This window comes from Mirounga angustirostris, unplaced genomic scaffold (assembly GCF_029215605.1).
Source record: "Mirounga angustirostris isolate CCGP_5_RB_7025 unplaced genomic scaffold, mMirAng1.0.hap1 SCAF_1, whole genome shotgun sequence".
NCBI classification, from domain to species: domain Eukaryota; kingdom Metazoa; phylum Chordata; class Mammalia; order Carnivora; family Phocidae; genus Mirounga; species Mirounga angustirostris.
The window spans coordinates 123890940-123917074 of record NW_026991709.1 but is presented as its reverse complement, the minus strand read 5'-3'; the positions used below and the strand labels follow the sequence as shown (position 1 = coordinate 123917074).

Sequence of the window (26135 nt, the reverse complement as noted above, 5' to 3'; positions counted from 1 at the left end):
TGCTTTTTCTGCATCAATTGAGAGGACCATATGGTTCTTCTCTCTCCTCTTATTAATGTGTTCTATCACATTGATTGATTTGTGAATGTTGAACCACCCTTGCATCCCGAGGATAAATCCCACTTGGTCGTGGTGGATGATCCTTTTAATGTATTGTTGGATCCTATTAGCTAGGATTTTGTTGAGGATTTTGGAATCCATATTCATCAGGGATATCGGTCTGGAATTCTCCTTTTTGATGGGGTCTTTGCCTGGTTTGGGGATTAAGGTAATGCTGGCCTCATAGAATGAGTCTGGAAGCTTTCCTTCTGTTTCTATTTTTTGAAACAGCTTCAGGAGAATAGGTATTATTTCTTCTTTGAAAATTTGGTAGAATTCCCCAGGGAATTCATCAGGTCCTGGACTCTTGTTTTTTGGGAGGTTTTTGATCACCGCTTCAATTTCATTACTGGTTATTGGCCTATTCAGGTTGTCGATTTCTTCCTGTTTCAGTCTTGGGAGTTTATAGGTTTCCAGGAAGCCCTCCATTTCATCCAGGTTGCTCAATTTATTGGCATATAGTTGTTGATAATAATTTCTAATAATTGTTTCAGTGATCTCTCCCCTTTCATTCATAATTTTATTAATTTGGGTCCTTTCTCTTTTCTTTTGGATAAGTCTGGCCAGCAGAGTATCAATCTTATTAATTCTTTCAAAAAACCAGCTTCTGGTTTCGTTGATCTGTACTGTTTCTGGTTTCTAATTCATTGATTTCTGCTCTAATCTTAATTATTTTTCTTCTGATGCATGGCTTAGACATCATTTGTTGCTTTTTCTCTAGTTCTTTAAGGTGTAAAGTTAGTTGGTGAATTCGGGATTTTTCTATTTTTTTGAGTGAGGCTTGGATGGCTATGTATTTCCCCCTTAGGACCGCCTTTGCAGTATCCCATAGGTTTTGGACTGATGTGTTTTCGTTCTCTTGTCTTCCATGAATTGTTTAAGTTCTTCTTTGATTTCCTGGTTGACTCAAACATTCTTGAGCAGAGTGCTCTTTAGCTTCCAAGTGTTTGAATTTCTGCCAAATTTTTTCTTGTGATTGAGTTCCAGTTTTAAAGCATTATAGTCTGAGAATATGCAGGGAATAATCTCCGTCTTTTGGTATCGGTTGAGACCTGATTTGTGACCCAGTATGTGGTCTCTTCTGGAGAAGGTTCCATGTGTGCTCGAGAAGAATGAGTATTCTGTTGTTTTAGGGTGGAATGTTCTGTATATATCTATGAGATCCATCTGGTCCAGTGTGTCATTCAAAGCTCTTGTTTCTTTGTTAATTTTCTGCTTAGATGATCTGTCTGTTGCTGAGAGTGGAGTATTGAGGTCTTCTAGGATTAACGTATTGTTATCAATATGACTCTTTATTTTGGTTAACAGTTGGCTTATGTAGGTGGCTGCTCCCATGTTGGGGGCATAGATATTTACAATTGTTAGATCTTCTTGTTGGATAAACCCTTTAAGAATGATATAGTGTCCTTCTGTGTCTCTAACTACAGTCTTTAGTTTAAAATCTAAGTTGTCTGGGCGCCTGGGTGGCTCAGTTGGTTAAGCGACTGCCTTCGGCTCAGGTCATGATCCTGGAGTCCCGGGATCGAGTCCCGCATCGGGCTCCCTGCTCGGCAGGGAGCCTGCTTCTCCCTCTGACCCTCCCCCCTCTCATGTACTGGCTCTCTCTCATTCTCTCTCTCTCAAATAAATAAATAAAATCTTTAAAAATAAATAAATAAATAAAATCTAAGTTGTCTGATATAAGAATTGCTACCCCAGCTTTCTTTTGAGGTCCATTTGCATGGAAGATGGATCTCCATCCCTTCACTTTCAGTCTGGATGTATCTTTAGGTTCAAAATGAGTCTCTTGTAGACAGCATATGGATGGGTCCTGTCTTTTTATCCAATCTGCAACCCTGTGCCGTTTTATGGGAGCGTTTAGGCCATTCACACTGAGAGTGATTATTGAAAGATAGGAATTAATTGTCATCATGTTGCCTGTGAAGATGTTGTTTTTATAGATTGTCCCTGTAAATTTCTGTTGTAGATCACTCTTGGGGTCTTTCTCCTTTTATAGAACCCCCCTTAATATTTCTTGCAGGGCCGGCTTAGTGGTCACATATTCTTTCAACTTCTGCCGGTCGTGGAAACTCTGCATCTCTCCATCCATTCTAAATGAAAGCCTTGCCGGATAAAGTATTCTTGGCTGCATGTTCTTTTCATTTAGTACCCTGAATATGTCTTGCCAGGCCTTTCTGGCTTGCCAGGTCTCTGTGGATAGGTCTGACGTTATTCTGATGTTCTTCCCTCTGTACGTAAGGAATCTCTATCCCCTAACTGCCCTTAAGATGGTTTCTTTGGTTCTGAGATTTGTGTGTTTTACTATTACATGCCAGGGTGTTGGCCTGTTTTCCTTGATCTTGGGAGGGGTCCTCTCTGCCTCTAGGACGTGAATGTTTGTTTCATTCCCCAGATTAGGGAAGTTCTCAGCTATGATTTGCTCAAATATATCTTCTAGTCCTCTCTCTCTCTCTCTCCACCCCCTCAGGGATCCCAATAATTCTGACATTGGAATGTTTCATGGTGTCACTTATTTCTGATTCTATTTTCATGGATTCTGAGTTGTTTTTCCCTGGCCTCTTCTTTTCCCTTCTTGTCTATTAATTAGTCTTTTAAATCACTAATTCGTTCTTCTGCGTCGCTTACCCTAGCTGTTAGATTATCTAGATTGGATTGGATCTCATTGATAGCATTTTTAAGTTCTGCCAATTCAGCTTTTATTTCTGCCCTTAGAGACTCTATGTTGCCATTAATCACTTTCTCCATTCTAGCTATCGTCTTCACAGTTGCTAGCCTGAATTCCATCTCCGACATCTTGGTTATATCTGAATCCATTTGTAAATCTGTGGCATAAGTCATAGTCTCTGAGTCTTTCCTATTTGGGGGGTTCCTCCTCCTAGTTCTGTTGAGGGGTGGTTGAGGGAATGTATAGAGTCCAAATTATTGACCACAACCCAAGCAAGATGCACCTATTTTATGGGGACCTTAGGGTTGCTGGCCTCTTGTTTTCCCAGCCTGTCTTTTGTGGGAGGGACCTGCCGTGCTGTTATTCAGGCAACCCTGTTTGGGCAGAGTTGCCCTGCCCCCTGTGGTGGGGGATGGGCTCAGTGAAAACTGTTTTTTTGGGCTTTTGTTCTCTGGCGGCTTTCCCTGGTGGCTTTCCGCATCTCTTCCACAAGTCAGAGCAGAAGAGACTGTTTCCAACCCTCTGCCTCAGAGCAGAGAGATCACAGTCTGTTCATCAGTGAGCTCTCCAAGCCACACTATCTCTGTTTCTGTCCATGCTGCTATAAACTGCAGCGTCCTGGGTTGTGCACCCCTCAGCAGCACTCCCAGTGCTCTCATCCAGGTTGGGGCCCTTTGTGCTTCTCTGCCCTTTGTGCTTCTAAAACCGCCAGCTGCCCCCACTTCACTCGCGCAGCCCCGCCCTCCGGGTTTCAGTCTGGGGGGCTTCCCTAAAGTCCTTTCCCAGCCACTACCGGTCTGCTGGGGAGGCTATCGCTCACCGGGCTGTAGGATCCCCATGGCCAGGCTTCCCTTTCCATTTATCCTCCGATAACTGCCCACGGAATCACGGCTCCCCACTTCATACCTTGAAACCAAACGCCTGCAATATTCTGTTTGTAGAGATCCAGATCTATCTTCTTACATCTCAGGCTGATTTTGTGGGTGTTCAGAGTGGTCTCTTAGATATCCAGCTCAATTCCGGGACCGGTTAGAATAGGGTCCCCTACTCCTCTGCCATCTTTTCCCTCTCCTGTTTTGACGGGGCAGGATTCTTTAATGAAAGAAGAATTTAAGGTAAATAAAGAGGAAGATTTTTTTTTTAAAGCTCTACTATAATATTTAAGTCTAGTGAAACCTTAAAAATTTCAACTAATTATGGGAAAAACCTGTGTGAATTACTAAAAAGTACAAATTAAAATTTCAATGTTTTTAAGAAATAGCTTTATTAATTTCAATAATAAAGAGTAAAACTACCAACAAAGTATTGCCAAGTGTGAACTTTAGCTAGGCCTATTTCAATAATGAAGTAGAGATCATTTATAGTCATCAAAAAGTGATTAAAGAAGACAATTTAGGTGATACAAACAAACTTTATTTAACACTTCATGAAGTGGACAGTCTCTTTTCAGAGAACTGCAAAATGGGACATAAGGCAAAAAGCTTTTATAAGCTAAAGAATAAGAACAAAGAAAGTTAAATAGAAAACATCTGATTGGCTGGGGCCACATAGTCAGCCTTGTCTGGCATGAAAAGGCCCAGAGTTGGCTTGGCATTCGAGAATTGGCTATGTGAATATACTGTGTTTCTGGTCAAGCAGAGCATTGTAGGGATACAGTTATCTAAGTTTTGCTTTGCTGGGTGGCACCCCTGGCGGGAACAGCTCTATCTTGGGCCTAAACATTTATCTCCACAGTCCCCTTGTTTGATCATCCTTTTTACCATTCTAGAGATTTGATCAAAAATACCAATCTTTCAGTTACCATCACCTCTTCAGGTCTTGGTATAGTTTTCACAAGAGATGATATCAGGCTCCTATTCTAGGAGCTGGTTTTGTTCTTCTGTTCTCTTTTTTCGTTCCAGTCTGAGAGAGACCATCTGCCAGCTGGCCAGGGGCTCTCCACATGCATTTAAACTTTCGAGAGAATGCAGTATATTAGGGAGAAAATTATTATAATATATAATATTTGGGGCACCTGGGTGGCTCAGTCGGTTTCTCTCTCCCTCTCTCAAATAATAAATAAAATCTTTTTAAAAAATATCTAAAAATATATATAATATTTATATAAATATCATATGAATATAATATAATAATGAAACAATCCTGTGGTTTGGACAGTACAAGTGAGCCAGGGTACCCATAACCCAAACCAGCTAGAATCAAGTAAGTCAAGAAATTATCTCCAAAGGGTAGATATTTCTTTAAGCCAGTTGGCATGTTTATATATTTTGTGTAACTGTGTCTCCATGTCCCCCGAAATGTTTATCCAGTGAGCTTGTTTCAGAAAAACTTGAGGCATTGGAAATCAGGGAAAAATTTGTAATGGGCAGAAAGAACTACAGGATTATCAGCATCTTTGCAAATTCAGCAGGCAGTTGGAGTTTGGATTACCTGTTTTAGCAGTGGCCTGAAATATGTGAACAATGTCATTATCTTTTCAGCCTTAGACAAGGAAAAAGTTGGACAAAAGAATCATAAATACCTTCATGGTATAACATTTAGGGAAAAGATGGTCGGAGAGAGAGGGAAGAAACATTCTTGATCTGATGTCTTGGGAGGAAGCAGTCTGCCTCCAATGTCAGCTACTTTTTCCTAATCAATTGGATTTTGAGGTCTCTGGCATTTGCATAGGACCAGATGTTTGGTGGAGCCTTCTTCAGTTGTGAAATAGGCACCCAAGGTTTGATACCTTGTAATTTGGCAGCATTGTTGGTGGTTCAGGGTACTGCTAGGGTCCTTTCCCTGAATCCCACCCTTAAAAAAGCAATAGAGTAAAACAACAACTATCCATAAATGACAAAAGACTTAAAAATGCCCATGGTTAAAGATCTGATGAGAATTCACTATATTAGAATTGACCAGGGAAATTTGGTTATTTCTGTGACATATAACATTTTAAGATAACTGGAATTATGACTGGTAATATTATACCAGGACATATCAGATTTTTAGGAATTTTGTAAAATTTCTAGAACACTTATATTAATAGCATGCATCCATACAAATACAATCTAAGAAGGTTTATTACATATTTGACAATGTTTCCTATGTGATTTAACATACCAAATAAACCCAATTAGTTTAACATCTCTTTTTGACAAGGTGAGAGACAAATCCTTTGAGATTTTCAAGGGACTCTGGCAAATCTTAAAGTCACTTTGAGGTAAAAAAGACTCCATTTAGAATTTGATTTGGGGAAGTTATCAAGATGTCAGAAGGTCTGAACATTAAATAGGATCACAGGTCATTATGAAATAATATTTGTCTATTTAACCAAAGTGACAGTAGAAGATTTTAAAGGTGAATACATAAGGTTACATGGTTGTGAACAAAACTTAGCCCTTTTAATACTGAGAAGACTGGGTTTTCTTAAGTAATCAAAGACTGATAAAGACAATGTGAAACTTAGTAAATTATTTTGGTAAAAAAAGTTTTTGCTGACCAGGCAGATTACTTAAAGGGAAAGAAGAACCTTCGTTTAAATTTTTTTTTTTTATTAAGAGCAGACCAATAATCTAAGAAAACACTTTGTCCTTTTAACAGAGAGAAAACCAAATTCTAGTTTTGCATCAGTGCATCAAAGATATTAAAACTTTTTAACTCATTTTTTTAACTTAAATAAATCCATTCCAATCTTAGCTAGATTGACCACACATAAAGTTCCTTTTCAGGATTCCTTTTCCATACACTTTCTACAACTTTTATATCCATTCAGATTTTGTCCTAATTTTTTTTTCCTATTCTGGAACAATTATTTTACTTTTGAACAAAATTACTTTCTTTTTTCCTTTGCCAAAAAAGCAAAAACAACAACAAAACCTCATGTCCTACATACCCTATCCAAAAGACACATTCTACTTTCCTTACCAATTTTTAATATATAGTTGTTTTCTTTTACCCGTATTATTTCAGTAATTTTAATTATGTATATTGATTAAAATTCCTAACCCTTAGAACCTTTAATTCCTGATAAAAACTAAGAAATAAGCAATAGTGGACTGTGAACTAGCAAATTTATAAACACACTTCATAATTTCTAGAAGTATATTCTTCCTATAGTAAATTTTTCAGTGTGGCACATGTGTTTACTAATAGACCCAATTATTTTAGTTACTCTGTAAAAGGAAGCCAAAAGTAGATAAACCTGTGTTTATGATATAAATAATGTAAAAAAATGTTTATAATGTAAATAATGTTTCAGTAATTTACTTGGAAATGATCTAGATATTCAATGAATATCTATAACTTAACTTAATTCAGTATAATTTTAAGGTTTCAAGTTACCAAAAAGATTTTGGAAAGTATTTTTAAATAGACATACTGTAAAGCATAATTATTATTGAAAAGTCCATTTATAACTTTCACTTACATCTATTTAACTTACTTCTTCTTAACAATTATGAAAATTTCATGAGGCATTAAACAGCCATCATTTTAAATTATCTTTCTTGTTGACAGATTTTGCAACAGAGATAGCATGAGCTCTTTGACTTTTAGTAAACCTAGGAAGAATAAAAGTTGTATGTCTGCATTATATTTAATATTGACAGTTCTAAAGACATGCCTGTTTTAGTTAAACCAACAAACTTAAACTAGTTTTCCCCCCAGAGATTATCCTAGATCATGTGAACTTGAAAAACATTTGGGTTAGTTTCTGTATTTCTTAGAGTATATTCTTGATTTATATAAACACTTAAGTTTTTTTTAAACCAATAGAGCTTCTTTACAAATTAATTTTGGCAATACTGTCTGAGGTAGAAAAATATCAACCATCTATAACATATACCTGTAGACATACATAAACATACAGATAGACACAAATAGGGATCTTACAGGTTTTGTTTTAAAAATTCAGCCATGAGACAGGTATGATAATGCAAAACTCACTAGTTTTTTAAACAATTGGGTCCAATTGTGTTTCTGGCAGAAGGGATAAATTTTAAGGTTACCTGCACAGACGGCTAATATTTGTGGAGAAGACTTTTAAGATTTTTCATTCACTGAATTTCCAAATAGCCTTTCCTTTTTCCCCCTCTCCTTCTCATAAGAATTACCTTGGTTCCTAGAAAAGACCAGATAGAACAGCTACATCTCAAAGGCACAGAGAAAGAATGCAAGTTCCTCCAAAAAGGACTTGTTTTCTAAGGCCAGAATTTTACAATATGAACAAGCCTTTTGAGATGAATAGGGGAGCTCTGAGAATTGGTGAAAAGCATAGATGGGCTTTTTCTGTTCTTGTAAAGGTTCCATTTGTAGGACACTTGCTTTTAATTCCTCAAAGAATTAAGTTGTAACCTGAATGATATTAAGGTATTGACCCACCCGTCCAACTACATTATCTTCAGTTTGCTACTTTGTATCGGGGAGATCTTCAATTAAGCCAGAGGTCAAAAGATTTCTGTGTTCTAGATTGAGAGCTGATTGTCTTTGGAATGTTTTCCTTTCCCTCTAGGTATATAGTTTCATTTAGCCTAGGGGAGAAGGTCTAAAGAAAAAGTTCTATCAGGCTCTGAATATCAGCTTCCAATTTGGCCAACTTCTGACCTTAGAGCTACTTAAAAAATCTTTTCAAATATCTTGTCAGGTTTCAGCTGGGACAAACAGTAAATATTCCTGGCAATACTGAACAACCTCTTGGATGCAAGAGGCATCCCCAAGAGGGTGCAAAAGATACTACCCTCCCAAGATCCAGAGCCACTCCCAGTGATAACCAAAAGAAAGACAACTCCCGGGCGCCTGGGTGGCTCAGTTGGCTAAGCGACTGCCTTCGGCTCAGGTCATGATCCTGGAGTCCCTGGATCGAGTCCCACATCGGGCTCTCTGCTCGGCAGGGAGCCTGCTTCTCCCTCTGACCCTCCTCCCTCTCATGTGCTCTCTCTCTCTCTCTCTCTCATTCTCTCCGTCTCAAATAAATAAATAAAATCTTTTAAAAAAAAAAAAAAGAAAGACAACTCCCCCTAAGAGCTTGCGGCAGTTGATAGAACCCTAGCCACAAATGGAGTGCAACCCATATTTTTTCCAGCCATTTATTGGGCTTCCAGTCTGATGGTTGACCTGCCTGCATACGCAGTAACAGACAACCTGTGTGTGCAAGACAGGCAGAAAGCTAAGCCAAGTTCTGAAGACAAGGAGAGAAAGGATTGACAACCAGTGGGTACCCCAAAACCAAATCCACAAGAGTACGCATTTAGAAAGGAGGGGACGGTTGCCTGGGTGGCTCAATCAGTTAAGTGTCTGCATTCAGTTCGAGTCATGATCCCAGGGTCCTGGGATCGAGTCCCACATGGGGCTCCTTGCTCAGCGGAGAGCCTGTTTCTCCCTCTGCCTGCCACTCCCCCTGCCTGTGCCCTGTCTGTCTGTCTGTCTGTCTGTCTTTCTCTCTCTCTCTCTGACAAATAAATAAATAAAATCTTAAAAAAAAAAAGAAAAAGGAGGAGGGGACAGAGTGAAATTTTACCTTCCTTTCTCTACTGAACACTACAGAGATCCAGAAATGACTGTGGTAAGAATTCTCACCCTTTGCTGGCTTCTGCCAGTTTTCCTAAGATCTTTCTTACATGCAGGCTCAGGAGCAAATGGGATTTGAAGTAGAGTATAGTTTTAGTATCTACCAGAATTTAGCAAGGTTTTTCTTTAATTTTAGTTTTTCCTTAGAATGCTTAAGGGAATAACTGGTAGCAGTCTACTAGAGGATCCCTCAGAGTCCCATTAACTCTGGGAGGGGCCCATATGGGGATTCTCCTTCAGCAGTAGATACAGGAGCATTTGAGTTGGTGTAGGAAATTTGACAAGACCTCTGAAGACAATCTTTTTTCTGATCCCCATTGACTGCAAATGAGACACCAGTTTCTGGGCTGGTGTTTTTATGATGGATCCCTATGATGGTATAATGGAGGCCCAGGTGTTTTAGGTCTCTGGCCTTGGAGCTGTTGCAGTTTTAAGGCCACTAACTTGGCAGACTTTTGTTTACCCTCTTGTATTCTCTTCAGAGTGGAAAAACAATCCACACAGGATTACTAGAGAGAATATTCAAATAAAGGAAGATAGAGGGGAGCAGTAGGAGTTGCTTTTGTTTTGGGTACTTCTTGAGTCTTTAATTTTTCATTAACCTTTTGCAATGAATCTTTCAATGGAGCTATTTTGGAATCTTGAAGTCTTTTGGAGGCTCCCACATGCCAATTAAAATAGGCATCCCATTCTGTTTGTTTGATTTGAGAACCCTTGCTTTTAAGTGAACTTCTTAAATGAATGATCTTGTCTAATTGACCGTTGTAATTCTAAGTTGTCTTTATAAGATGTTGCCCTTTTTGTAGATACCTACAGCTTCCAGAACCACAGTTCTTAGACAGAAAATAGACAGGTGTGTTGAAAGGTTGCACGCTTAATTCTTCGAAATGACGATCCCATTTATTTAGCTAATTCTGGATCTCTTGGCGCCAAATTAATACCTAAGAGGGATGTGCTGCTCGGTTGGGTACTTTGTGGTGTTTTACACTGAACCTTGTTGCACAGTTTTCTTGAGGTTGGCAGGTGACCTAGTGTCAATCTAACCTGTTCCATGACCAACTTATCCTAGCACAAGAGTCTTAGAGTTAGGCGATGTGTGCTCTAACAGATTTTAAGTGCTTGACCTGTGCCCACCAATTTTGTGCCTTTGGTTTCTGAGGTTCCCATTAGCAATAGATTTAGTATTCCCTTCACCAGAAGATTTCTTTATAGTGGTGGACACTCTGATGACTTTTAATAGTCTGACTTGTGCCTACTTAAATTTTTATTTTGATAGTCAAAACAGTTCAAATTTCTTCTCTTAATTTATTTTCCCAAGTCCCCCAGCAGTTTATACTGTGAACTTGCCTCAAGACTTTGTGAGTCCCCTAACAGCTGCCACCCATTGTGAACTCCTGATATAACTGTCCCAGAACCCTCCTGGAAATTTCAATCCCTGAACCTTTCCAGGAACAATATATACATAAATACTTTTTAAATAAAGTTTGTTTGGACCAGAGAACTGCCCACAGGGGAATGGAGCTCAGATCTGAGAGTGACTTACCCCAGCTCTCAGTAGCGATGAGAGGAACAGTGAACTCAAAGGGTTCAGCAGGTGCCTTGCCTGTACGACTTGTCTCATAGCCAGTTAGCAGTCAGCCTTGGATCTCATCCCTTGTTGCCAGAAACTGTTAAAAATGATTAAAGAAGACAATTTAGGTGATGCAAACAAACTTTAACACTTTATGAAGTGGACAGTCTCCTTTCAGAGAACTGCAAAATGGGACATAAGGCAAAAAGCTTTTATAGAATAAAGAGTAAAGAACAAGAAAGAGGCAAATAGAAAACATCTGATTGGCTGGGGCCACATAGTCAACCTTGTCTGGGGTGAGAAGGCTCAGAGTTGGCTTGGCATTTGAGAATTGGCTGCCTGAATATACTGCGTTTCTGGTCAAGCAGAACTTTTGCAGGGACATGGTATCTAAGTTTCAGTTTGCTTGACATGGCACTCAAGCAGAAGTGGCTCTTTCTTGGGCCAGAAATGTATTTCAACATAGTTAATACATAATTGGTATGCAAAATAGAAGTTGCCAAAATGCTTTAAATGCATAAAATAGATAGTTTCTAAATAGTATAAGTGTGTACAGCACACAGGAGGAGATAAAAATGAATCAGACATGAAAAGCCTTTGTGGAGCCCACAGTCTAATAGGGGAGGTGAGCTATTTACTGTGATTCAAAGTAGAAAGAATAGATTCTTCAAGAGAAAGACAGATGAAGTCCTACAGGAACTCAGAGGAGGGAGAGATAACGTCCCAGCTTGTGGAATTCAAGAAAGTTTCTCTGGAGGAGATAGCATTTGGATATGGATACTCTTATTCAACTAATTTACTTAAGGTGCTAGCTCTTGGTGTTATCTGTATCAATGATACTAAGATGAGAGGTTTATTTCTCACAGTGGCTTGGACCAGTTCCACTCTATCCCATTCCATTCCTTTCCATTCCATTCCATTCCATTCCAAGACATCAAAAATGTACCTTAATCCTATCCATCTATCTTAACATATGTAAGCATTTGGTATCAGGGGAATCCAGTAAGGGAGACTAGATGGATATATCATGAAGCCATTATTTCCCTCACACCTAAGCTCTTTGGTAGCCTAATCTTAATGATCAAGGGTGACCAAAATTGGTTTATCAGACCTTTCCTTCCTAGAGAGTATGAAGGGAAACATCAGGTTGCTCTGCTTATATTCTGAATTCTAAGTTAGTAGAATCCACTCTACCTGTTTCCCATCAGCTTTCTGGAGTCTTAAAGTCAGAATTTAAGCAGATAATCTATCTGACAACCTAATTCATACCTTCTCTTTTTCCACTTCAGTCTCCAAAAATGTGATCTCCAGCTCCCAAATGTACACCTAATAAAACTTAAAATAAGAATTTCAGGGGAGATTTGTGAATCCCTCTCAGGTTTCTGTGTTTTAGCCACTAGCTTCTGTTGGCCTTTATTTAGCAAACAGTAGCATTAAATAACTGTTTGTTGAATGAATAAACAAATAAGTGAATGAATAATCAAATGACGGATTATTGCTTGCCTGCTTTGCCTCCTCAAATGGAAACTGCCCTCTTGCCTGAACACTAGCTAGCTCTTTCTCTGTCCTTTGATTCTCAAGGATGGGTACAAGAGGACCTGAGGTCAGGGTGCCCTTCTAGGACATGAGGGTGGTGCCCCAGCAAGGTTCAATATCTCATTCAGCCTCTGACCTCTTAATTTCTCTAGCTTTTAACACCTAAATATCTGTGGTGTTCTAGGGAAGGTCCTGTCACCTTTCCTGATAAGAAGAGAGAACCCTATTAAGAGTATAGATCATTTCCCTTTATTGCAGGATGGAAATCTCTTGATTATAGACTACTGGCATTTTGAGGAGAGGGTGCTCTCTTTTTCACCATTGCACCCCCAGGCCCTATTGTAGAACCTCCATATACTGTTTAAATTCTGAAAATTTGTCCTTTTTCTCTCAGGAATACCTATACATCTCATTGTCTCATTGTCCTTTCTCCATTCTTAAAAGTTCCATCTTCATCCCCATGAATTTAGGTTGGAAAAGAATTTTTCTGGCCATTTAGTTTTTCAATACAACTGGGTTTTTTGTTTTGTTTTGTTTTTTATTTTTGTTGTTGTTGTTTTGGGATGCCCAAGAGGGTCAGAGAAATCTTTTGGGGTAGGCAGGATTTGTGCTGTTACTAGAACTCTGCTTTCTTCTGACCCTGATCAGGAATTTGTGTCTGAGATATCATTCCAGGGGGGAATAAAGTGCCTTCCTAGGTTAATGATCTAACATTTTGGTTTTCTCAAAGTTTAGATATTATATAATTGTATATGTATTTAAATGTATAATAATTATGAAAATAAATTTAAGATTATAGCAAAGCACACTTTAGGAACCTTATTAAGTTTGTTCTGGAATGTTTAAAGTAAATGCTTCTCTGTCTTTACTTTCTGGGTTGATATTCATGTCTTCATTGAGATTAAACAGTCATATCATTGAGGGAAAATGTTTATTCTCCCCTAGCTTTATAGGTGCTGATGGCTTCTTTGGTTCAGTGCTGGGAATGTTTGGATAGAAATGAAAACACTCAGCAAGACAGTTGGAAACCATCCTTTCTCCTATTTCATTTAACCACAATGTAAATGAATAAAAGTAATGGGACCTGGCCAGTAGCAAATATGAATTTGCAGAATGAGTTCAACCTGTGTTTCTCCCTCTACCTTTAGTGGCTTCTGAGGTCAGGTCCTTTTGCATCTCCATTTTTTCTAATGAATCAGCATCAGCCGTCTCAGATATGTCCCCACTTGTATTTCTACAAAAAGAATTTGTAGATATGTATATACTGATGTAGAAAAAATGGTCAAGATAAAATGGGTAATTAAAAATGTAAATTGCAAAACAGATGTACCAATGTGATCCCTTTTTCTTAATATGTTTGTGTGCACACAAAAAAATTGGGGGGTAAACATGTTCCAAATTATGCATGTTCCCCTAGAATACTAGTAAAATATGAGTCCCAGATATCCAGATGCTCCTGATGAGTGTGGTCCCTCTGTAGCCTCCACAGCACCCTTGGTAGGAGTGAAAAGGAGCTTCCAGAACTTGCTCCTGTTATGCCCTCAGGCCTCCCTCACCAGCCTGCCCCATACTCACAGCTTTACCCATCTCTGCCTTAAAACCAGCAGGACTAATCTAATCGGTTCTTCATCCCTGTTTGCACCAATCACCATAAGAAGTCCAGGAATCCAGATCATCACTCTTCTCCTCACTCTATTCTTACACATCCTCTCTTCTCAGTCCACATCCAACCCTCCCAACTCCTGAAATCTTTTCTCCATGCCCTCTTGAACTCATCATTCACTGGCAGAATCTTCTAGGTCATCAGACTCTTTCTAAACATTCCCTTTACCTCCTTGTTCTAACTGAAATCCATCTCTCCCTCAGGATAGCCATGTAAAATGTCGGGTTTTTTTCTTTCCCAGTTCACCCCCTCACCCGCTGGGTCTAGAGGGGGCAGTGAGTGCTCTTGCTTTTTATTGCTACGTCCAAATTATTCTTTTTCCTACCTCCCTGAAACTACCCCCTCCAACTTTGAACTAATGTCATCAGACTCAGCACCCAGTACCCCTCCTGGTTGTAGTCATCTACTACCTCCAGGTCATTTCCCTTATTTCTTTTTTTCTTTTTTTTGAGATTTTATTTATTTGCCAGAGAGAGCGCATGAGCGCACAAGCAGGGGGAGCGGCAGGCAGAGGGAGCAGGGAGCCCAATGCAGAGCTCAACCCCAGGACCCTGGGATCATGATCTGAGCCGAAGGCAGACGCTTAACCAGCTGAACCACCCAAGTACCCCTCCCTTATTTTTTGAAGATTTTTTTCTCTGACTCTATGACACTTCCCAATACTATTTTTGCTACAATTCTTGTGAGTTTTCAGTAGATGAAGCATCCAATATACAAACTTCTCAGTTCCTTGATCTCTCCAATGAATTTGTCCTCTGTCCTTCTTCAGCTACTTATTTTCTGGTTCTGTGTTTAGGTTAGTGGTTTTAAAAGTATGATTTCCATCCAACAGCATCAGCATCACCTGGGAGCTTGATAGAAATACATATTTTCAGGCCCCAGCCCTTACCTATTAAATCGAAACTCTAAGGATGGGACCCAACAATCAGTGGTTTAACAAGCTCTTCAGGTAATTCTGGTGCATGTTCTTGTTTGAGAACCGCTGCCATAGTTCATTATTAAAATCACCCTCCTGAATATACTTTCAGCTTCTTTACCTTACCCTCACTTCATAGTACTCACCTGGAAAAACCGCAGCTTACATTAAATTGTGTTCTCTGTCTGCTTTGAGCTTTTATTTGTGCAACTAACCTTGGCTGTAGAAAATCACACAATAATACTGAGTGGTCTTTGCACTAAATTCATGACCACCAACCTCCAGTGGGCCTTCAGAGTTGTCTGGCAGTCCTATTACAGCTCCCTATTCCCTCACTTTCCGACTCTGCAAATGACTCCTACCTTCTCTGTTTTCTAACATCTCTTCCATTCTCACCCTCGGCTAATGACCTTGTTTCCTATTTACTAAGAAAAGTGATCCAATCAGAAGGGGGATCTTTAGCTAGCCACCTAAACATACCAGTACCCATATACTCTCTCCCTTTCTTTCGATTACTATATGTGAATGATCTGGGCACCTATGTAAGGCCAACCCATGTACTGGTGCTGTATGTCCCATCTTCTCCCAATAACTCAGGGACTTTCCTCCCTGATTGCCCTTTTTTCTCCCGCATGCATCAGTTTTTCCCCTTTACTAGGTCTTTCCATTAGCAGATAAACATGCTACATCTCCCAGCTTTAAAACAAGGCATCCAAAAGGCACTTGGCACCTAAGAAGCACAGTTCCATCAGCTGTTATATTTGCAATATAATGCTTATCACTAGAGTTTTGACCATCAATTCCAGCCTTCTCATTTGACATCTGTGAATTGAGCCCTCACCCAAAATTACTGAGAAGTCACACACACACACATGCACACGCACACACACCCAACGAAGACACTGGGGCAAGGTATTTTATAGAACTACTGTGTGTTCATTGACATGTAATGTGGTAATGTCAATGGATTGGAAACCCTCTATTCCTTCTAACTTTAGTTGTCTGACATATTCATAGGCTAAAACTGAATTCTTGTGCTCTATAATGGGCAATCTCTAATTGAAGTAATTCCTGAAAGAGAGAGGGAAGAAGAAAAGCAGACTAAGGAGGACAGAGAGATCCAAGAATTATTATGCCTAATAATTTTAGACTCTGAATTATCTCCTCTTGCCCCACATCCTAAAAGAACATCTACCTCCAAGTATTAGGAATACTGAGGGGCAAAAAGATTTGATTTGTAGGTTCTTTCTGTTATTCTCATGGAATGTGTTCCTGTCATTTGGAGGCAACTGAAGCAAGACACAAAATGCTTATTAGAGCTCCTATTTTGCTGCAACCAATAAACTTAAGGCTCAAGGAGCAGGCCAGGAGCAAAGAAGCCATAGATAACCACCACCACCCAACCTTCTTCTTCCACCTCAGTGTTCATTCTTTAAGAGTAAAATAACATTAATTACACAAAACAAGCTATTAAACAATGTGAAAACACCAAGTTAGAGCCTAAAGGAGGATATCAAAATTTAGGATTAAGAGTAATTAATTAGCTTATAATCAATTTCTTCTCTTAAAGCTTGTTTGCAATGGTATTTTAAGCAAAGTCTATGATTCCAAGTTATTAGCTCTTTTAACTATGCCAATTAGAGCCAAGTTGAGAAAAGCTTTTTTTTTTTTGAGATGTAATTCACATAGTGTAAAATTCACCCTTTGAAGTGCATAATTCAGTAGGTTTTAGTGTATTCAACAGGGTTGTGCAGCCATCAGCACTAATTCCAGAACATTTTCATCACCCCCAAAAACCTGTATTCATTAGCAGTCACTCCCCATTCCCTCCTCCCCTCAGTCCCTGGCAACCCCTAATCTACTTTCTGTCTGTATGGATTTGTCTATTCTGGACATTTCATGCAAATGGAATCATACAATATGCAGTTTTTTATATCTGGCTTCTTTCACTTAACAGTGTTTTCAAGGTTCATCATGTAGCATGTATCAGTGCTTCATTCCTTTGAATGGTTAAATAATATTCAGTTGTATGAATATACCATATTTTGTTTATCCATTCATCAGCTGATGGACATTTGGGTTTCCACTTTTTTGGCTATTATGAATAACTCTGCTATGAACATTCATGTACAAGTTTTTGTGTGGACAGAGAAAGGCTTTTGATTTAATATTTTTAAGTTTTTCAAAACAGCCAGCTTCCTTTTTTTTAATCAGAAGTACCCTCCTGATGTAGCAGAGCTTCCTCTTAAATATGTAACTTTTTTTTCCCTATAGCATCTTTTGAGCAGAATCTTTGGTGTCACTTCACAGTGACTCTCCTGTCTTTCTGGACCTTATTCTAACATTCAACACAACTCTGAGCTCATTTCCCAGGGTTGCTGTGCTATGTATTTCTGTCACTTAGATTTTTACAGCTTTGCTGCCTGTTTTACCCCATAAGCCTTCTTCATTCTAAAGCCTTGGTTGATGGTATCATCTCAGTCTTCATAGCCATGTTCAGCTGAGGCTGGTGAATGACTTGACAAGTTGGTTTTTAAAATAAAGGCTAGACTTATTTTGGCCCAACACATTGCCTATACAGTATTAACTGTTGAGCAATTTTCTACAAGTCAAAATAAGTGATTTACTTCTTCAGGCAGTTGTTCAAATTTTTCTCTATCCTGTGTAATCAACCCATTTTTTTTTCTCAAAACATCCCATAGTGCTGATTCTTTCCAGAAAGAGAAAGAATTAATATTGTATATCACCATTGTCTTCACTAAAAGGAATTAATATTGTATATCACCATTGTCTTCACTAAAAGGATCAATGGCAGGGAATTATAAGAGGATTCAGAAAGCTCTAGAGAATCAATCCTGAGTTTCAAACTAAGCCTCAAAGAATGAATTCTATAAAAATGGAATGTGTTGGGTGTCACACACAGCTTTATTCTCCTTTATCCTTCCCAGTCTCACCTTCCTTGAGGTACAGGCTCTTTCTAGACTCACTCCTCAGTTCTTTAGGTCCTTTCAGGACACGGTAAGGAAGCACCTTTATTTGCTTTTCTTAGAAAGCTATTCTTTAAAAAATCCTTCACTTTTTCAGGTAACAGCAGAGGCTAGCCTCTCTTCCATTTAATCCTGCCAAGGAACTTGTAAAACTCTCTACCCAGGAACCCACCACAGCTGGTTCTCTTTGAGAAAGATTATCATCCTTGCTCAAGCATGTTTGCTCTAGGGGAGCATATATGGAACATATAAGGAACCCCAGTCTAGGCAGCTGGATTTTAACACAGTTGCCTTGAAGACCCAGGTTGAGCACATTCTCCAGACAGAACAGACGTGTGTCTTCAGGGTATGCTCATGAATGATCTGCAAGCCAAGAAGAGATGCAGGTCATTGAGCAGGAAACACATACTGTTGGCTAGTTATCTTATTTGGATGGACTTCATACATGCTGCAGAAGGCAGGAGAAAAGATCTGGTTTATTCCAGAAGGACATTGGGAAGACCCTTACAGTTGACTCCATTATAACTGCCCACAGTTCCAGCCTTTCCATGGTCTCAAACTAAATTTATAAACTATGTGTTAATAGTTTTCTATTCTTCATGCTGGTTAGCCCCTCCAGGGGAAAACTCTCACCCAGAAACACCCAGCCCCATGAATTGTACTTTCTCTATGATCAAAGTAGATAAGACAGTAGATCATAGGTCATGTTTGCATCAGTAGTGAAATTCCTTATACTTGATTTTTTCCTAGTAAAAAAAGAGGTCACTCTAAAAAACCTGTTCTTTGCAACTATGTTCCAGTTATATACTTCTTGAAACTAACTCATTCTGAGATCCTTTCTAGAACCAAGCACATTTACTTCCAGAGAAGCACAAGTAAATAAGTAAAAAGCAAATAAACCAACCTCATGATAGTCTTTTTTGGTCAATAACTTATTGCCACAGACCAGTTCTTTCCTAAGCCCCTTAAGGGGGCCTGGTCTTTTCTCCATCTGATTTCTTTGGAAAGCAGTTAGACAAACAAAAACTTAGAGCTCACTTCATCATCAAAAGAAATGGAGAGATGTCTTCTTAAGAGTGTAGCAGAGCAGGCTCTTTTTAAACTACTGTTCTGACTTGGAAACTTCAGAGACTTACGGGAAGTGAATGTAGTAAAAGTATTTGTTGTCCTTTGCTCCAAATCAGCATTGTGCTAGGTATGGTAAGGAAAAGAAGAGACCATTTATTTATTATCTCCATACCCTCAGCACTCAGTGAAGTGTCTGTATATAATAAGTGGCCAGAAAAATACTTGTTGAGTGACTATAAAATTGACCTTACCTTCAAGAGTTTAGACTCTTTGGAAAATAATTATCAGATTATAAAATACTGCAGTAGAAGCCCTTTTACTTGAACACAATTGGGATTAATAGTTATTTAGTAGGGAATCATAAACTCTATGTATATATTAAAATTTTTATCTTAAACTATTAATTTATTTGGATCTTTTGATAGAAGGCCAAAGCCTTTTCTTTGAGTGTCACTGGAAATTGGAATTCCATAACAGCTTTCTTTAATAAGTCACATTCAGTACATTTGTTGACTGATTTCCAGTTTCAATTTCTTTAAAGTGAAGAAGGAACTTAAGTCAGTAGTGAAGCAATTTGAATGTAGACTCCTCCTAGATTTTAATTATTTTGTCCTTTATCTCACCCACACCTAATTTTACAGCAAAAAACTTTTAATAACAGCTTGACTTTACTGAATCTTTTTTTAAAAGATTTTATTTATTTGAGAGAGTGCACCAGTGCATGCACACACTTGTGCCTGTGCGCATACCGGGGAGGCCAGAGGGGGGAAAGAGAGGGAGAGAGAATCTCAAGCAGACTCCACTGAGCGCCAGCCCCCTCATAGCTCGATCCTAGGACTGGGAGATCGTGACCTGAGCCAAAACCAAGAGTCAGCTGCCCAACTGACTGAGCCACCCAGCCACCCCCTTTTACTGAATCTTTATAAAACAATTCAACTTAGATGTTTTATTTTCAATTTTAGGAATTTTAGAAACAACAACTTTTTTCCACATTCATATTTCATTAGTTTATGTAATATGTAATTGAAATGAGTAATTACTGTAAAAAGTACAACATAAACAAGTGGATACAGGCACAGCCAACTCTTAGCAAGCAACTACTGTGAGAAGAAATATGAGAACATAACAGAAACTAAATTGTTAGTCATGGATCAGTGTGTTCCAGGTGTCAGGTTCTCTCTTTTACAAGAGAAATGGAGATCATTGGCTAAACCAGAGAATAGGTTAAGTGGAGGTAGTTTAAGAGTAATGGTATTTCATTAAGAGAATTGTAGTAAAGGGGGCTTACGTAGGGAAGGTAAAATTTCATGAAATAGGTAAAATTTGAATTGGATTTTGAAGGATGGTTAGAGTGTATATGATTTGAGAAGGAGCATTCTCAGAAAGGGAACAAAAGTCACCCCCCTAAGGCCACACATTGCTTGGGAAGAACAAGGGGAATAAATTTAAGATGTAGTTTAATTGAAAAAGCATTAGGTCATAAACCTAAGGCCTAATGCCATTCATAACAGATTTTTTTGATGTTTTAATTTGGAGGTAAATAATGAAGGAGGAAAAGATCATTCTAGGCACGGAGTGTAGGAAAAAAAATCAGGGAAAGCTAGAGCTCAGAGTTAACATGTAAGCCCAGTGAGAGGAAATTGGGGAAAACAGAGGGGCCCAAGTTAAAGAATTAGACCAGTAGTTTCAATCATAATCTTCTGTCAATCATACTATATATTGAAAGCTTTCGTGTAAGATTTTGTATGCGTGGAGAATTCCACAGCTTAAAAAGAAAAAAATTTGAAAACCATAGGTTTAGACATATAAACCCAATGTACACATTATGAAGTGTTGTCAGAATGTCTTGAAAGGAAATCAATAAAAAAAAAGATAAATCAGGGCGTCTGGGTGGCTCAGTTGGTTGGACGACTGCCTTCAGCTCAGGTCATGATCCTGGAGTCCCGGGATCGAGTCCCGCATCGGGCTCCCTGCTCAGAGAGGAGCCTGCTTCTCCCTCTGACCCTCCCCCCTCTCATGTACTCTCTCTCATTCTCACTCTCTCAAATAAATAAATAAATCTTTAAAAAAAAAACAAAAGATAAATCAGGGCGCCTGGGTGGCTTAGTCAGTTAAGCATCTGCCTTCTGCTCAGGTCATGGTCCCAGGGTCCTGGGATCAAGTCCTGCATCGGGCTCCTTGCTTAGCAGGGAGCCTGCTTCTCCCTCTGCCTGCCGCTCCCTGCTGTTTGTGCTCTCTCTCTCTGACAAATAAATAAAATCTTAAAAAAAAAAAAAAATAAGTTGTAGGAAACAATGGAAATCCAAAGAATGCAATTCCCACTAAATTCAACAAAAGTTCAGTAGAAGAGAGTTGTGAGTTATTTTTGGTTTGGGGGTTTATTTGGTAATTATGTTTGGTTTATATTTTCTAGAAAATAAATATTGAATAATGTGATCGAAAATAAAGATTGAAGAGGATGTTTGAAGTTTTATTTGTAAATGACTATATGAGGCAGATGTTTAATATATAATAAAATAATAGAGTATTTTTTAAATCTGAGATGATTTCTTTAAAGCTCATTGAAGAAGAGGGCGCCTGGGTGGCCCAGTTGGTTAGATGACTGCCTTCGGCTCAGGTCATGGTCCCAGGGTCCTGGGATCGAGTCCCACATCGGGCTCCCGGCTCAGCGGGGAGCCTGCTTCTCCCTCTGACCCTCTCCCCTCTCATGCTGTTTCTCTCTCGCTCGCTCTCTAATAAATAAATAAATAAATATTTTTAAAAAAAAAAAAGCTCCTTGAAGAAGAAAGGCTCACAAATTCAAGGCATTATGTCATTGCTATTTGCTCATCTTTTGTACCTTTACTGTCGCCAAATTTCACTCACATGTATATAAAAGCTGCTTTCTTATGGCATTCAGTTGTTACACTTTCTTTTTTTTTTTTAAGATTTTATTGATTTGTTTATTTTGAGAGAGAGACAGAGAGTATGTGCGTGGGGGGAGGGGCATAAACAGAGGGGGAGAGAGAATCTTGAGCAGACTTGCACTGAGTAAAGAGCCCTCGACCCCATGACCCCGAGATCATGACCTGAGCTGAAATCAAGAGTCCGACACCCAACTAACTGAACCATCCAGGTGCCCCCAGTTGTTCTACTTTCTTAACCCACACTTTGACAATAAATTTTCAAATGTGTCTAGATCCAGAATCACTTCAACGAAGTATGTTGGATAACTAAGATAGTCTTCTGCAGACAAGCCAAAAAAAAAAAAGGATTTGATTTTAAAATATAAGATCAACAGACCTCTTTCTATATTACATTTGAGGATGAAAGTTTTTCTCCGTATTTTAGCTGGATATATCTAGGGGGTTTTATATATTTGCTTCCCTTCAAATAAGAAATAAAAAAAAAACTGTTCTTAAAATGATAGATTCAAATTTAAAGTGTAGCTTGTTCTTTTTTCATAAAATACTAAATAGCAAAACCAAAAATGCTCTACATGTTCTTTTTCTAATTGTTTGAGGAGAAACTGATTTATGTGGATTGACACCTCACATACTCTGAGTTTAAGAAGTTAGCATTATCTGAGAAGTTGCTATTTTTAGGTCCAGCTGTAATGTTTCTAACTTTGGTGCTAGAGTAGTGGGTGCTTCCTTTCCCAGAAGGCTCTGTATTCTCAACATGTGCAGGTCAATTTGACATAAAGCTCTCTACAGGGAGCAACAGGCCCATTGCAGGCGTGTTTCTAACTTGAAAATTATGAGCAGATATTGGGAGCCACTGGCTATATTTGGGAACCAGTTGCATGTCAGTACAAGCATGGATTGTGGTCCCTGGAGACTGGGAAAGCACAATGCCTGAACTTAATTTCTTTTGGAGATAAGAAGAAAATACCTCTCTACCTGACAAGATTGACAACTTTTTAAATCTGACCATCTTCAGAAGTGTACTGGACAGTGGCTAAGTAAACATCCACTTTTAAAAGATGATGATCAAGGAAACATCTCTACGAAGGGACCCGGATTTAAGGGGAGAGTTAGCTTTCCTGGCAAGGGGCTGTGATTTTGTTCTCCCGTCACGGTTTAAGAAGCGGCTGAAGTCATTTCAGCAGACACAGGTTTGGAACTTGGGTGTTTCTTTTAAAATATTTTTATTACTAATAAAACCACCCAGTGAACTAACTTACAAATAATTTTACAGCTCACTTGATATTAGATCAAGGAATTAATCTGTGTCCTCTATTCAGCTATTTGCAGAAAGCTATTTGTAGAGAGATTCCAACAGGTTTAAAAATAGACCTTCTGGACCTGAAGTACAGTACTCACATTTTTCTCTTGTAGAGAGGGAATCCAGTTTTAGAGACAATAAAAACACCTCAACAAATACCGTACAGTTCACAAATTTTAAATAGAAGTATCTTTGAGAAACTAGAATTTCTGTGCTAAAAGCTGTCTTTGCACTTTGAATCAATAGACTATATTTGTATTAACATACATACATCTGTAATGAATTGTTTTTAAAGTATCAGTCCTGGTAATCTTTTTTTGCGGGAAGAACTAATTTTATATATAGGCAGTTGTGTGGGTGTGGTATAATGTATGTAGGTAACAAAGGATGACAATTTCTGGGTTGTGAAAGAATGTCCTCCCTCAGCAAGCTGTGATATTGAGTCATTTCTGCCTGTGATGACAACTTTGCAGAATCCATGCTTACTTGCTTATAATGTAGGGCCAGTGTTTTACCAAACAATTTGCCTCACCTTGAATACAATACAAATCAAGGGTCATACAAGTGATGGCCACCCAGAATCCAGCAAGAAACCATAGTTTCTTAGTTATTCTGACCCAGAGTAATTTCAGATTGAGTGAACCATATGAAATTGCTTATTTTTAAAAACAGGTCAAAAATGGTCAAATATTGGAAATGCTACAGTGACATAATAGTATAAGGATACTAAATGATACTATGTTTGTTTATAGACTAAAACTGAAATGGAGAATTGAGACACTTTCCCCAGCTAGTTCTATTTTAACGCTGTTTCTAAATTTGAACGAAATAGTTTTATTCAAAATGAGCAGATGCTGAACTTGCTGGTAAATCTGCCAAATTTTATATAACTGTTATTCTATAGTATTTATAAAGGGCCAATTTTATTAAACTAAATTATGTGTCTTCTATTGAATTCAGTGGAAAGTAAATTGATAACACATAAAAGTGCAAAATAAATGCATTCTTTTTTTTCCCTTTTAAATATATCAATTTTGTTAAATATGGGATTAACCAATGAATTGATAAATACTTCCCTATCAGTGAATTGCTTAATGTTAAGAAGTACACTAAGGAAAGCAAAGTAGATTATATAGTTGAATACCCATTTAAATAAAAACTTTGACAGATAGCCAGGGTTTGTTCTCAATTGTTACTTATTTCTGTCGAAGCAAAAGTGTAGAATTAACATAGAAGGTCTTGCTCTAAACCTTTTCCACTAGTGTGTGTTCACTAGACTATTGGGTTTCATCCCCACTGGCACCAGTGGTCTTAATCCTATGGTTATAACTGCCTGGATGTCACACCATGGAAAACATTTTGGGGAAACAAAAAAAGAATTTTTATGATTGTATACTTGTAGTCTCACAGACCTGTTTCAACATAGAATAATAGAAAGGGCATGACACTAATATAAATGACCTATTTATATATAAACATAAAGCCCCTGAAGAATTATATGCCTTCTTGTAGAAGTTTAGGAACAATTTCTACTGTTATTGACTCATGGGACTCTGTAATAATATTTACAGCTTAACATTAAAACAGAAAGAAATCTTTACGTACAGATTATCAGTTTGTTAAATCAAAAGTGATTTGTAAACTTTAAATTGTTTTACAAATATAAATGATTATTCTATTTCTTGTTGAATCTGAAGGACCATGCCAAATTACATTTAACCTTTTTGAGAACCTCACCCTTTGGCCTTGTGGCTCATTTTCTTAAATAAGGACATATCTGTGCCTAGCACTGTTCTGAACATTTTACCTACGTTAGTTACATCCTGTAATTTCCTTTAATCTTTACAACAACCTTCCAAGAAGTAGGAGTTATAATCTGTTTTATTACTGAATTCCTGAGGTCACAGAACTAGTAAGCCATCACTGTTTTCTTTTACGTTTTTCATACTTCATTAGCCTCACTTCTCTCTGTGCCATGTTTTGCTTGACTATTACTTTATAGGGGTGACATCCTGATAGTGCAGCAAATTCTTGGTATGACCAACTGGACTTAATATCCCCAGTAGTATTAATATATGAGCAGACTCTACTGTTTGTATTGTGTCAGATATTAACCTGAGAAATAGGCCATGTGTGACAAAGAAGATTAAATCCTATTCATCACATATTTATGTGAATGAAGCTTATCTTCCTGTAATACTCATGCTTTTCAAGGGTAGCCAAGATTTTTATCCTGAGTTTAAAGATATGTTATGAGCCCATATGTCAAAATGATAGTCAGATCTACTATTTCAGATCTACTATAAGATATCAGAAATATGATAGATCTATTACTTAGAGATAAATCACTGTTCAAACTTTAGGAATAGTATTAGGATAATTTAAGGAAAATGAAAATTTGAGTAATATTTTGTGTTCATAGTGATCAACAGTCCTGTCCCTCTTTCATACTTTATGTAGTATCTAACACGGTGCCATGCTCATGAGCCTTGATAGATAATTTGATCAAAATTAAGAGAAGAAATTAAAACTCTGAAAATCTTCATGGAACTCTTTTTGCTTTTTCTGCTAGGAATCTCAGAACTAAATTTAGTCTTCATTGGTAAAGTAGACTTCTACATGAATGTTAGTGTACCTCCCATCCCCTTTCCCTGAATCATGGATAATTTTAATCTCCTCATTGCCTGCCCCCCCTGCCCCCATATACCGTCCTTTCTTCTATCTCTTTATGGCATACCACATCAAATCCTTTTTGGAAAAAGGAATGATATAAACTATAAATGAGTTAAACTCTGAAGGGAGTTTGGCTGTGATGAAATTAATAACCACGATCCTTGCCTATTATTGGAGTGTACCAAAAATGAGAGAAATGTGTATTA

General features: G+C 38.2%; 1 protein-coding gene across 8 annotated transcripts in view; it reads left to right on the top strand.

Moving 5' to 3' along the window:
* The window catches only part of PPP2R3A (protein phosphatase 2 regulatory subunit B''alpha), a 214520-nt gene that overhangs the window by 62337 nt on the left and 126048 nt on the right, over positions 1 to 26135 (top strand). Inside the window, exon 1 of one of the 8 annotated variants that reach the window (XM_045903727.3) lies at positions 22476 to 23146. The exons of the other annotated variants lie outside the window; for them this stretch is intronic. Within the exon in view, the coding sequence (XP_045759683.1) occupies positions 23015 to 23146 (132 nt within the window). The 5' untranslated portion in view covers positions 22476 to 23014. Of the gene's footprint in view, positions 1 to 22475; positions 23147 to 26135 lie in introns of those variants that run through there. 8 annotated transcript variants of the gene reach the window in all.